The sequence below is a fragment of the Dendropsophus ebraccatus genome, chromosome 7 (genome assembly GCF_027789765.1).
Source record: "Dendropsophus ebraccatus isolate aDenEbr1 chromosome 7, aDenEbr1.pat, whole genome shotgun sequence".
In the NCBI taxonomy this organism is placed as follows: domain Eukaryota; kingdom Metazoa; phylum Chordata; class Amphibia; order Anura; family Hylidae; genus Dendropsophus; species Dendropsophus ebraccatus.
Window position 1 is genome coordinate 116,825,741 of NC_091460.1, and position 13,971 is coordinate 116,839,711.

The 13,971-nt window shown below is 41.7% G+C and overlaps 1 protein-coding gene across 2 annotated transcripts in view; it reads left to right on the forward strand.

Annotated features, from left to right (window-relative positions):
• The window catches only part of LOC138797000 (bifunctional methylenetetrahydrofolate dehydrogenase/cyclohydrolase 2, mitochondrial-like), a 75,885-nt gene that overhangs the window by 42,644 nt on the left and 19,270 nt on the right, over nucleotides 1-13,971 (forward strand). Inside the window, exons 7-8 of one of the 2 annotated variants that reach the window (XM_069976767.1) lie at nucleotides 1,193-1,318; nucleotides 5,744-6,709. The exons of the other annotated variant lie outside the window; for it this stretch is intronic. Of the exons in view, the coding sequence (XP_069832868.1) occupies nucleotides 1,193-1,318; nucleotides 5,744-5,856 (239 nt within the window). The 3' untranslated portion in view covers nucleotides 5,857-6,709. Of the gene's footprint in view, nucleotides 1-1,192; nucleotides 1,319-5,743; nucleotides 6,710-13,971 lie in introns of those variants that run through there. 2 annotated transcript variants of the gene reach the window in all.

Below are 13,971 nucleotides of genomic sequence, written 5' to 3' on the forward strand. Positions count from 1 at the left end.
AGAACCTCCAAATTATATCAAAGGTAGGGGGCAGTAAAGTGGTCAAGCTCAAGGTTCCTCTGGCGCATCCAAGATGGCACTGATCAGGGGGCGGTGCATTGCTTTATGGAACCTTCTTTATGACATAAGCGCTTGTCATCACAGTGCAAGGTTGCCATGGTTACTGTTGGCAAACACATCTGAAGCATTAACCCATTAATGACCGGTGATGTGCTTTACTGCAGAGGTCACTAATCACACTTGTGACCAAGCAAACAGCTTATGGTTAGGCCACACTAAGAACACTGAATAATATGGTTTGATGTGGCCCCTAGCAACCAATCACAGCTCAGCTTTTATTTCTCAAATTACTCTGGTAAAATAAAAGATGAACTGTGATTGGTTGCAATGTGCAACTTAGGCAGTCTAACTTGCACATAGCCACCAATAATAGCTCAGCTTGTAAAGATATGAAAGGTGAGCTGTGATTGGTTGCTGTGGGCAAATCAGACTGTGTTTTGTATCTGGCATATTGATAACGCTGCTCCATTGCTGTAAAGCTTATGATGATAATGACTAAAAACACCTGTAAAACTACATTTCCCAGACTTTCATATGAAATCAGTGATCACCTGATTAGTTAATCACTGGAGAAACAGCATTGACTGTAAAAAAAAAAAAAAGTCCACAGTATTAAAGGCATACTCCAGCAAAAAAAAAAATCTTTCAAATCAACCGGTGACAGAAATTTGTAATTCACTTCTATTAAAAAAAAATCACCAGTCGTCCAGTACTTATCAGCTTATTATTCTTATCATTATTCTTTCCAGTCTGACAGAGTGATTCCTGCTGCCACCTCTGTCTGTGTCAGGAACTGCCCTGAGCAAGTTTATGGACATGGACAGAGGTGGCAGCAGAGAGCACTGTGTCAGACTGGAAAGAATACAACACTTCCTGCAGGACATACAGCAGCTGATAAGTATTGGAAGACTTATGTTTTTTTTTTAATACCCATTTGGGTTTACTCTACGTGAGACACTGAAGTAGGGGCTGGATGAACTTCATTTGCGCTGAATTGGGATATGGGCACATCTTAATAAATCTGCCCTAAAGTGTCTATATATCCCTTCTGACTGGTGTGTTGTCAGTATAATGCATGCGATTTTAGATTAGTATAAATCTGTTTCCTAATTAAGTAAAACATTTTTTTCAGGTATTCCAAAATTGATCACAGAAGACATGGTTAAAGATGGGGCAGCTGTAATAGACGTTGGTATCAATCATATAGAAGATGAAGTTACTGGAAAAACAATATTAGTTGGAGATGTGGACTTTGAAGGTAGTCACTAATTTCTATTGTCAAATGCCTAATTTATATGCCAACATATATACATTATATGTTATACAGTATATGTCCGATCTATTAAAAGCCCTGTAGGTGAAAAACTAAAACCGTTATAGGCATCACAATAGGCCCATTTTATTAATAATTAATTGCAAAAAAAAAGAATTTAATTAAAAAATATACATAACATTAGAGAATCTGTGTAAACCTGCATGTGGTTGTGTTCGGACTGACCTATAGAATAGTAGTATCATGTTGCTTTCACCGTATAGTGCATTACGTAGACACAGGAACCCCCCAAAAGTTACCATATTGCATTCTTTTTTAAGATTTCACCAATTTATATCTTCATAATTAATATTTTTGGGGTTCCATCATATATCCAGGGCCACATCTGCCATGAGGCGATATGAGCCTCTTGCCTCAGGCAGCAGATTCTCTGTGCGTGAGGTTAAATCAGTCTCTCTTAACTAAAATGACTGGGCCTGACTGCCTGGCTCCCACACTGTGCACACTGTGGCAGCAGCGCCCTGCTTAGTGTGTGATGTGCGGTGGGGTGGTCGCCCACAGGACACTCTCCTTGCTGGAGCTGCTGGAGATCCCTTGAACTGACTATAGCAGAACTCTAAGCCCTGCCCCCTCCTGTAAGTACGCTGCACCACCTTTGTCCTGCTCCTGGCAGTGGTCTGGAGAGTCCTGCTGAAGTTTCCTGTGTTAGGGCCCTATTACACCAACAGATTATCTGACACATTTTCTCAAAGTGTCACTGTCGTTAAAATTTTTATTGCAGAAATCAATAGTACAGGCGATTTTAAGAAACTTTTGTAATTGGGTTTATTTTTAACGGAAAAATGAATTTTTATCATGAAAAAGCAGTTTGAAGCTCTCCCTCTGTCTTTATGGTTTTCCTATGGAGAGAGAAAGTACAGGCAGCAAAACAGGACAACAAAGAGTTAATTTACATTCACATCACGGCCTCTCTCCTCTGCAGTTACCACTGACCTCTCTGATCTCTGAATAGGGCTCTGAATAGCTTCCCCGCTGTGTTATCCTTTGTTCTTCGCTCTCAGCTGCCCGCTAATCTCGCTCCTTCCCCATCCCCCCTCCCCTCTTTATAGAACAGACAGATCCAACTGATGAAAAAACAGTCGAGATTTCCTGATTCTGAGCAGAGGATGACAGAAAGGAGAAAGGGAAAGGCTTTTTGAATGCAGATAATGGCATTCAGATAATTTGTCTAATAAACCTAATTACAAAGTTTCTTAAAATCGCCTGGTCTATTGATTTCTGCAAAAAAAAAAAAAAAAAAAAATTAACGAATTAAGTGACTTTTTAAGCCAAAACCAGAAATGGATTTCAAAGGAGGAGAAATCTCAGTCTTTCCTTTATTACCTGTTCTCTGTTTATAGTCCATTCCTGGCTGGCTCAAAAAAATTTGTCAGTTAATCTGTTGGCGTAATAGGGCCCTTAGACGATAACAACAGAGAAAGAAGATAACAACAGGGTGGTCAGACAGGTCACCATAACAATGCTGCACCATAAAACATAGCAGGTTTCCTCCCACTCCCAGAAGCCATAAGGTTAATATAAGTTTAAAGAGGACCTGTCACCCCCCGTGCCAGGGTGACAGGCTCCCGACCCCCCGCTAGAGCCCCCCATACTTACCTGATCGCGCCGGGTCCCGCTTCTTGATTCGGTCCGGTGACGGAGATTTCAGCGCCTGAAGCCCGGCGCGCGCGCTCCTGAGATGAGTCCGACGCTCCATTAATTTTGTATGAGCGTCGGACTCATCTCAGGAGCGCGCGCCGAGCTTAGGGCGCTGAAATCTCAGTCACCGGACCAAATCAAGAAGCAGGACCCGGCGTGATCAGGTAAGTATAGGGGGCTTTAGCGGGGGTCGGGAGCCTTTAACCCTCTGCAGACTGTATAACTATTACTCTGAAAATATAATTGTAGACAGCACCTGTAAAGCTGAATAAAGCTATCATTTCTTGTGTGCACTGTGAATTATATTATCATGTTTGGGGGGAGGGGGGGGTTATGTGGCACAATATGTACAATTACAGTTAGAGGGCACATAATATACACTTCAGACATATGTGGTTAAGTGTGGAGTACAGGGCTGATTCCAGGTTTTCTGCTGCCTTAGGTGAAACCAGAAATGGTGCCCCCCCCCCCCCATGCCCACACTGCCCCATCACCCCCCAGGCCAATTGAAAATCATAAGTAAGGTGTGTGCAGAAAACCTGCAGCTTATAATAATAAGTGCATACACAATCCAGTTCCACCATAAATCACCCTGGTCAAGCACTACCTTCCATCCTTGGTGAGGGCAAGACAGAAAAAAAGTTTCCAAGTTTCTATTTCCACCAGCGTGTAACCAATTCTTCAATCTCAATTGCTCCTTCAAGTATAAAAGCACCTGACATGTACAAGAGTCAATGCATGGTGGCTACTCTTGGTGACCTTATTTATGGTCATACTACCATTACACCTTGTGCTCCATTTATAGGGGTAGTGATTACTTGTAGTGTAGAGATGTGTGAAGCATATAACAATACCTGCAAAGTGTCTGCAGTCGTGACTTTCTCGCATTCTCCCTCTGTGTCCAGCAATTTGCAGGTCATTGGGTCAATGGTCAGTGGTGTGTAGCAGACAGGGTAATTTATGGCCACCCCGACTGGCTGCCGCCCCGAGCAAAAGACTAATTTCGCCTCTTGGCAGAAGCAGCCCTGATGGAGTATATACACTGCTGGCATATAGTTCTATGTATGGTATATATACTGCTGGTGCAGTATATAGTTATGTATGCAGTATATACACTGCAGGTAGAAATTGTGTCATATATACATTACTGTTCTATAGGTGTATGTATGATATATACACTGCTGGTATATAGTCATATGTGCGGTATATACACTACTGGTGTATAGATACATGTACATATACAGATGTACAGATATATGTATATAGACATGTGTGGGGTATATGTCCTGGTGGTGGTGGTGGGGGGGCACTTTAATTGCACTTTTTACCTCAGGCAGCAGGAAGCCTAGAATCGGCCCTGAGTATATTACCCTGTTGGGTACCCCGCAGCCCCAACAGCAGCATAGACTTGTATTTTACTGCAGACAATCCCTTTAGGCTGGGTTCACACTATGTATATTTGAGGCTGTATTTGGTCCTCATGTCAGGTCCTCATAGCAACCAAAACCAGGAGTGGATTGAAAACACAGAAAGGATCTGTTCACATAATGTTGTAATTGAGTGGATGGCCGCCATATAACGGTAAATAACTGACATTATTTCAATACAACAGCCGTTGTTTTAAAATAACAGCAAATATTTGCCATTAAATGACGGCCATCCACTCAATTACAACATTATGTGAACAGAGCCTTTCTGTGTTTTCAATCCACTCCTTGTTTTGGTTGCTATACAGCCTCAAATATACGTAGTGTGAACATAGCCTTAATATTTGTATAGTTTGGTCAAAAGTCAAAGTCTGAATATGTTAAAGTCTTCAAGAATCTAGAATCTACAAAAAATAGTCCTGAGCAGAGGTACAAGATGACATGCTGGGAAATGGCAGCTCTTAATGCACCGCACAGTTTTATCCTCACGGATAGGATAGTAACTTTTTGTTGTGAACAATTCTACAATCCTAATTAAAGGGGTACTCCAGCAAAAATCTTTTTCTTTCAAATCAACTGGTTTCAGAAACATAGATTTGTAATTTACTTCTATTAAAAAATCTCAAGTCTTCCAGTACTTATCAGCTGCTATATGTCCTGCAGGAAGCGGTGTATTCTTTCCAGTCTGACACAGTGCTCTCTGCTGACACCTCTGTCCATGACAAGAACTGCCCAGAGCAGTAGCAAATCCCCATAGAAAACCTCTCCTACTCTGGACAGTTCCTGTCCTGCACAGAGGTGGCAGCAGAGAGCTCTGTGCCAGACTGGAAAGAATACACCACTTCCTGCAGAACATACAGCAGCACATACATAAGTACTGGAATACTGGAGATTTTTTAATAGAAGTAAATTACAAATCTACATAACTTTCTGACACCAGTTGATCTGAAACTATGTTTTTGTTTTTGCTGGAGTACCCATTTAACAAAAGCATGCCTCCCCCTTCCATTTAAGTGAGCCCTGGGGCATTTCTATGTTAATGTAGAATTAATTTATGCCTAGTTAATAGCATATCCTTGCATTATGTCACCATCAAAGTCTACGATGGTCTTACCTCATCCTTCGCTTGAAGGAAATACTCAAATGACCATGCCCCCCCCCCCAAATATTATTTGGATCCTACCCCAATACAGGGACCAAACACCAATGTGAGTCTAAATAGAATAAGACTGTACAATTGAGACGTTATACCTAATGCATTATAGTTCTTTGTTCTGTTTTTCAGAAGTAAAAGAAAAAGCAAGCTATATTACACCTGTTCCTGGAGGGGTGGGACCAATGACGGTTGCAATGCTTCTAAAGAACACGCTGATGGCCGCCAAGAAACTGATTTATTAATAGGATATCTCATATTCTGGTGTAAAAGATTGAATTGATACAGAAATGTGACTGGAGCAAGAAACCATTTACTACAAGAAGGATTCCAAATAAATACTCATATACACATATGGCAGCCACTAACAGATCCCTGTGGCACACTATATTATTGTAGCATGTAGTGTGAAGGCTGTTATAGCTCTACATGTACGTGTTTATATTAAATTCTGGGTCCTTGAATAGCTGAACATTCTTTCCTATCGGCAAATAACTATATCCTAGTAACTTGAAGGGACACTAATCATTACCAATTTTGACAGGAGTGTCCTGACCCTGAAGGCATCAATCTATTTGTGACATGTGCTACTCTTCGCAGTACATATGTCAAATGCAGGTTAAGTGCATGGTAAGTATTCTACTAGGTAATTCAGATTGTGGATAATGCATGGACGCTGTAAGAAAAGGTACCATGCTCACTAGGGGCCTGCCAACTACAGCACTCTGCCAGCACTTTGGGACAGGTCCGAGGGCTGATGGATTACCTTTAATTTTATGGCCACTACTTAACCAGCTGCCAGTCGCTGTGTATAACAAAAGCAGCCACAGACATTTTCTAAAAAGGTATAGCCCCTATGATGCTATATACTATACCATGATCATTTGTTAGTATACCCCATTACAAAACTCCACTATGCATGTAATCATACTATAGAATTTGATCCAGTGTAGTGTAGATTGGATTCTGCAGTTTGAAATTTAGATTTACCTAGAGGCTCAGTAAGAAGTAAGATAAAAGCAGGTGTATTGCTTTTTACAAACCCTACATAAATGTGTTTTTTATTACTGTTGACATTTATTGCTCATACATCGCTTCACAGCTATTTATCATTTTAATAAATTTGAGTTACGGTTTATATAGACATAATATATTATAATATTGTGAAATCTTTGTACAGATACTTAAAGATACTAAAGATCCTATATCCTAATTATAATATTGTGAAATCTTTGTACAGATACTTAAAGATACTAAAGATCCTATATCCTAATTATAATATTGTGAAATCTTTGTACAGATACTTAAAGATACTAAGGATCCTATATCCTAACTATGCAATAAACTTTTTGTTAGTTAAAAGCATGCTTTGTGCATTGTTTAGTAAACAGCTATTTATTAATTTATCTATTTTAATCTACAATCTGAGCAGCCTATGCAAATGTAAGAATACAACCTAAAAAATAAAATAAAACTGATTTAAACAACACATTTCTATTGACTGATAACGGTTATTTAAACAAATATTATCAGCTAAGTAATCTGTTCGGTCAAGTTGGAATTAAGTAATCGCCCCAGTCCAAGGCTTTAAAAGGGCCTACAGTGTATTTGGAAAGGTCAGACTCTTTCACTTTTAAACAAATAATGCAAGTTTCCCCCTATTAGGGTGGGTTCAGACTACGGAATCCGCATGGATAAATTTCGGCGGTTGTACCTGCTCACAGTCACGCGCCTTTCCGCCAGCTCCATAGACACCATTCTATGGGAGGGCCGATTCTGCCATCCGCCGAAAGAATTGACATGTCAATTCTTTCAGTGGAATGCATAATATACCCGTGCATAGAATGGTGTCTATGGCATGGGCGGGGAGGCACACGGCTGGGAGCAGGTACAACCGATGGAATCCTCCGGAATTTAGCAGCGCAGATTCCGTAGTGTGAACCCACCCATATTCTGCACTCAATACCCACATAAAGACAGAGTGATAATAAAATGTTGTTCAGATCTATTACTCAGTACTTAGATGAAGCACCTTTAGCAGTGATTCCAGACTCCAGTCAACTTGGGTATGATATAAGTATTGTACTGCCATTCTTCTCTGCAGATCTTCTCAAGCTCTGTTAGGTTGGATGGTGACAGTCGGTGGACCATTATCTTTAGGTCTCTCCAGAGATGTCCCAGGGTTCTGGCTGTTCACCAGGGCCCACTAGAAAATGGGTTGGATTGCTGCAGTGGATGACCCCCACCTCACCTTTGATCTGAATGCCTTGATGCTATTTGGCCCTGCCTATCTGGCTGTATTATAGCTATTTTTTAGGGTGCTGTACGTTGAATCGTATTTGTAAGTTTCTGTATTACCAGGAATAGGGGGATCAGTGCCTGAATCTATACATTGCTGTCCCTTGGCTACAAGCACTCTCCGTATTATATGACTGACAATCTGGAGCTACCATGTACAGGAAAACTGAATGATTTGCATCCAGCCCTTTCATTAAAAGTCATATTGAAGTTAATAAAGATTTTTTTAAAATATTCTAGATCATTAGCTCTAACAACTCAGATGGTAATCCAGCCCTGACACCATGTACTACACATGTGGAAACATGCATTATGATAGCTAATTTATTACCCCCTGTCAAGAGTTAAAGAATCAGAAATGTCCATGATGTATGAATGCTTCTCTGGACCCACCTTAATATTACACATTGCTATGGAATGATATCCTGTAGGGATGTCGACTATCTGTATTACAATATTTAATATATACATACCCTATGGCTATACTAAACGTACCTAGCTGCGTCTCGGTTATGTATAAGCAACGTGAAGGAAAATTGTCATCAAAACATAATTATTATGTTATGCAAGAAGACATAGTTACATAGTATACCTGAGATGGAGCATATCAAGGAGATCTATTTATTATGTGGAAGCATAAATTATGTAGCATATATACGCTATAAACATACACTGATCAGCCAGAATGTTAGATTTACTCACTGTGTATCCTAGAGAGAAAACAATATAAGCTCCTCCCCTACTGGTATTATAAGCCCAAAGACCTTACATAACTTCCCCCCCAAGCCAGTCCTATGTGCTGGAGATGTTGCAATAGGCTGGGCTCTCTGATTAATTAATTATTAGAGATAAGCGAACCTGGAGCATGCTCGAGTTGATCCGAACCCGAACTTTCGGCATTTGATTAGCGGGGGCTGCTGAACTTAGATAAAGCCCTAAGGCTATGTGGAAAACATGGATATAGTCATTGGCTGTATCCATGTTTTCCAGACAACCTTAGAGCTTTATCCAAGTTCAGCAGCCCCAGCTAATCAAATACTGAACATTTAGGTTCGGATCGACTCGAACCCGAACCCGGTTCGCTCATCTCTATTAATTATCAAAAAACTGTCAATTTCTTTTTGAGGTGTCCTTTTAGTGTACTGTTCTTTTATTACAATTTGTTTATTTACGTACTCACCTGGCTGCAGCGCAGCAGTCCTTCGGCGTCCTCTTCCTGCACTGCGAGCTGGAAGGAGAGAGTGGCCTCTTGTGGCCAAATGGTTTCTCAGGCTCTCATTTTGCAGCTGAACTATATGTACTCTTAACCCCTTGACGACCCATGATTTAAGTGTGACCCTGCTCTGAATCGCACTGATCCCGGCTGCTAATAGCTATTAGTCGGCGCTGACGGATTTCTGTGCCCGGCTAATTTAAATGCAGCTCTCAAACTGACAATGCCATTTAAATGTCTTTAAAAAGCTGCACCTGATGGTAAAGTGGCGAGATCCCTATTTCTGGTTAGGCCAGGCCTCAGCACTAAAATGAATCTGATCCTGGCTCGGCAACCATTTATTATGGCTCCAGCAGCAACATATAAAAAATAACTAAAAATAAAATGAAAACAATCCTATCCCATAATAAAAGTTTATGCAAAACAACACTGCAGAGACACCATCACGTGTCTCGACGTCAGTGAACTAGCCAGACCTTCCTCCGGGAAGGAACAACCACCCGAGCAAGGTATCCACCCACAGACAACTGTTTTGGGGTATTTGCCCCTCATCAGTGTGGAGTAGGTTTCTGGCTAGTGGGAGCAATGCCTAGTAAGTGCATGCAAAAGGACGCTGGTTGACCTCAGGGAGATAAACCAAAACACCACAGAGACACCATCACCTCTCGACGTCAGTGTATTCTAGAGCATTGCCCCCCTGGGAAATCAAATATGCGAAAGAACACTGCAGAGACACCATCACGTGTCTCGACGTCAGTGAACTAGCCAGACCTTCCTCTGGGAAGCAACAACCAGGCCAAGGAATGTCTCCAATCAAGGAAACCACCCGAGCAAGGTATCTATCCACAGCTGTTTGTCACCCCCTTTTCTCATTTTATAAATAAAACTAAAAAAATAAGCACATTTGGTATCATTGTGTGCTGAACTATTAAATTATCACATTCCAGAAAAATTGTAATAAAAAGTGATCAAAAAGTCGGATATACGCAAGCAGATTATCAAAAAAAGATTTTTTTAAAAAGGTTTTAATTTTTTAAAAGCCTATCATTGTAATTGTACTGACTTGAGGAAAATAGATAAATGTCATTATCTCAAACGTCACTTCTCAAGCCGCAGCTCAGACCAGAAAGCGGCAGCGTGATGGGAAAAGGGAACCTGCCACTGGAACCAGGGAGGTAAGTGACCGTCGGCATCTATATCTACCCCCGCCTGGCCATACATGGAAAATACCCCTAGCCCGGAGTACCCCTTTAAACAAGAAACCCCAACAAATGGGGAAAAAAATGCTTTTCACAGTGCAAATCATTTTTTCTGGTTTCGCTGCATATTTTATGGAAAAATTAAGCTTGTCATTACAAAGTACAATTGGTGTAGCAAAAAATAAGGGCTCATGTGGGTCTGCAGGTGAAAAAATGCAAGCGTCTCTGGCCTTTTAAACACATGGAGGAAAAAAAATTCAAGTGCAAAAACTAAAATTGGCCTGGTCATCAAAGGGTTAATGAGCGACTATAGTTAAAATTTAAAGGGAATCTGTCAGCTGTAATTTGTGTTTCAAACTACTGACTGTCAGAACTCACTTGTCTGGTCAGCTTTCAACCTGCATGGATCAACGCTCTGCAACTGTGAATTCTCCAGGCTTGCGAGCCTTGTAGTGACAGGCGTACAGACACACTGGGCAGGGGGTGTGTCACAGGGGCCAATAGGAAAGCCAGGGGGGGCTCCAATCAGCTGCAGAGGCGGCACCTGCGTGCTCCATTTAAACCTGCTTGTATCTGTGCCTGTGATAATTTGGGGTTTTTCCCTGCTACACTGGCGACTCTTTTGTGCTCTAAAGTACTGTATTTTCGCTTTATAAGACGCACCTGTCTATAAGACGCAACCCTGATTTAGACCACTGAAAACAGGAAAAAATATATCATGCAGGATATTTCATGCTAATTAAACATCCCAGGTGGTCTAAGGTCACGAAGGGGATAATGCAGTGAAGGGGTATTAAAGTTTATTAAAATGACAGTGCCTTGTATCTACACATCTACACACAGCTGCTGCATGCACAACACACAATCAGCTCTGCTACACCATACACTCTCAGCTCTGCTGTATCATACACACTCAGCTCTGCAGTATCATACACACTCAGCTTCTACACCATACTACAGCTACTACACCATACACTCTCAGCTCTGCTGTATCATACACTCTCAGCTCTGCTACACCATACACTCTCAGCTTTGCTGTACCATACACACTCAGCTCTGCTACACCATACACTCTCAGCTCTGCTACACCATACACTCTCAGCTCTGCTGTACCATACACACCCATATACACACTCAGCTGTATAAACATATCCACAGGCACACACAATGTTCTAACACACATACCTCTGCTGCTCTTTAGTACAGTGTAGGATCTGCAGGAGTGTAGGACCTGAGGGATTTGAGTCATGTGATTAGTCACATGACTGTGACATCGCCGAAGGTCCTTCAGCTTCCGAAGGTCCTTCAGTAGGTTGCCGTGCATATCCCCTCCCGATTTGTCTCCTGCCGGGCACTGATCTCATTGATCAGTACCGACAGGAGAAGGAAGAGGACTGCACAGCTAAAGCAGCCTTCCAGAACATCAGGGAAGGAGTCAGGACAGTCTGACAGTGTCGGGCTGCCCTGTCTCCTGAATGCAAGATATTTTCTTGCTAAAAAGTACATCTTATAAGGCCAAAAATACGGTATATACCTGTTTTGCCCTGTACTTTAGCTTGTTTCCTGACCTTGCCTTTGTTTTGTGATTTGTACTTCACTACTGACTGTGTTCCTGAGCTTGGCTTCGCTTACTTATTTCCTCTAGTTTCTGATTCTCTACTGCACTGTTATTTCGGTATTGACCCCTGGCTTGTTTTCTGGTTTTCCCATTGTTTTCTGATTTGTGGCCTGTGGCTAGGGCCCTCTGAGTAGCACCAATTTGCCACAGGTGGTTATCACTAACTGTTAAGAATGGGAAAAGGAATAACTGATTCCTGATCTACTCTAGCCAATTTCAATTACTTTAATAGTAATCCCTCTTCTTAAACAAGCAACATAAATCTAAATTATACTTCGAAACACAAAAACAAAATGTACCCTATAGACAAAAAAATCTTAAGATAAAACCCTACTAAAACTACATTAACATAACAAAATAATATTGCCATGCCCATATATTACCACTACATAATGACTTATACCATTATACTGTATACAACACAATTTATACCTCCATACATTGAGACTATTACAGCACAGTTACTGTACATCCAGGTACTCACAAGTGACGTCTTCTCTGATCAAAGTCTTCCTCTTTTATTGTTCCCCTCTTGGCCCACGCTGTCATGATGACTTCTTATGGTCACCACACATCTTAGTCTCTGCACTTTTATAACACCACCTACCCACCTCTATATAGCCCATTAGTTTCCTTAATGGTATGCCTAAATAGTGCCCCATATTCTCATCAGTGCACCCTCTGTGCATCCCCCTTATAGTGGATGGCCTACTGTGTAGTCATCCTGTAGTAGATGGCCCCCTGTATAGTCATCCTTTAGTAGATGGCCCCCTGTAAAGTCATCCTTTAGTAAACAAACAATAGGAAGAGGCGGCACTCCGGAATAAAGTGAATAAAAGTTTTTTTGTTTATTCACCCAATGTGCAACGTTTTAATATTGGGTGATTAAACAAAAAAACACTTTTATCCACTTTATTCCGGAGTGCAGCCTCTTCCTATTGTTTGTAAAGCTGGGACTGGGGTCTGGGACCACGAGGCTGTGCACTCTGCATTGAGCCTGGAGCCACACAGTGCCGTTCTGCGATTCCTATATTTTCTGTCATTCTTTAGTTAATGGCCCCCTGTGTAGGCCCCCCTCCAGTAGATACCTGCTGTGTAGATCCCCCGCCCTAAGTAGTAGATGGCCTCCTGTGTAGTCCCCCATTTGTTGATGGCCCCCTCCTGTATAGTCCCTCTTTTATATATGACGCCCTCCTGTGTAGTTCTCTCTATTGTAGATGGCCCTCTCCTGTGTTGTAGATGACCCTCTCCTGTGTAGTCCCCCTATTGTAAATGCTCCCTGTGTAGCCCCCTATTTTAGATGGCCCCCTCCTGTGTAGTTCCCCTATTAAAGATATCCTTGTCCTTTGTAGTCCCCCTATTATAGATGCCCCCCCCCCCGTGTAGTTTCCCTTTAGTAAATGGCCCCTCCTGTATAGTCCCTCTATTATACATGGCCCCCTCCTGTGTAGCCCCCCTTTTGTGGATGGCCCCATCCTGTGTATAGTCCCCCTATTGTAGATGCCCCTTGTGTAGTCCCCTATTAAAGATGACCTCCTCCTGTGTAGTCCTCCTTTTATAGATGGCCCCCTTCTGTGTAATCCCACAATTTTTGATGGCCCACCATGACGGCCCCAGCACTTATCAATGTAGTGACCGTCGCCCAGTTGTCGCTTGTGGCCTAGTACAAGACCGGCAAATGGGCATAAATTTGACAGGACTGTCTCTTCCTGTCCAGCCATGTGTATTTAGCGTTCCATATAATGTAAGTTACATCATCTGTATTTTGCAAGGCTATTGCTTTTTCCTTTGATATTTTGCTGACTTACTATAGGTTAAAAAGAGTTCATACACATGGACATGTTTTATGTTCATCCTACGCTTGTTTTAAGTTCATCCTACACAAACATTTTTGCCCTATGGGAATACAAAGGTAACATAGATCAATGACATCCAAAACTGAGTGGGCTCTTTTGCTCTAGGGGGTCAATGTCTAGCCTTTGGCATTCTATCGATAGTGATACTCTTAATGCTGTAAGAGAAAGTGCTGCGA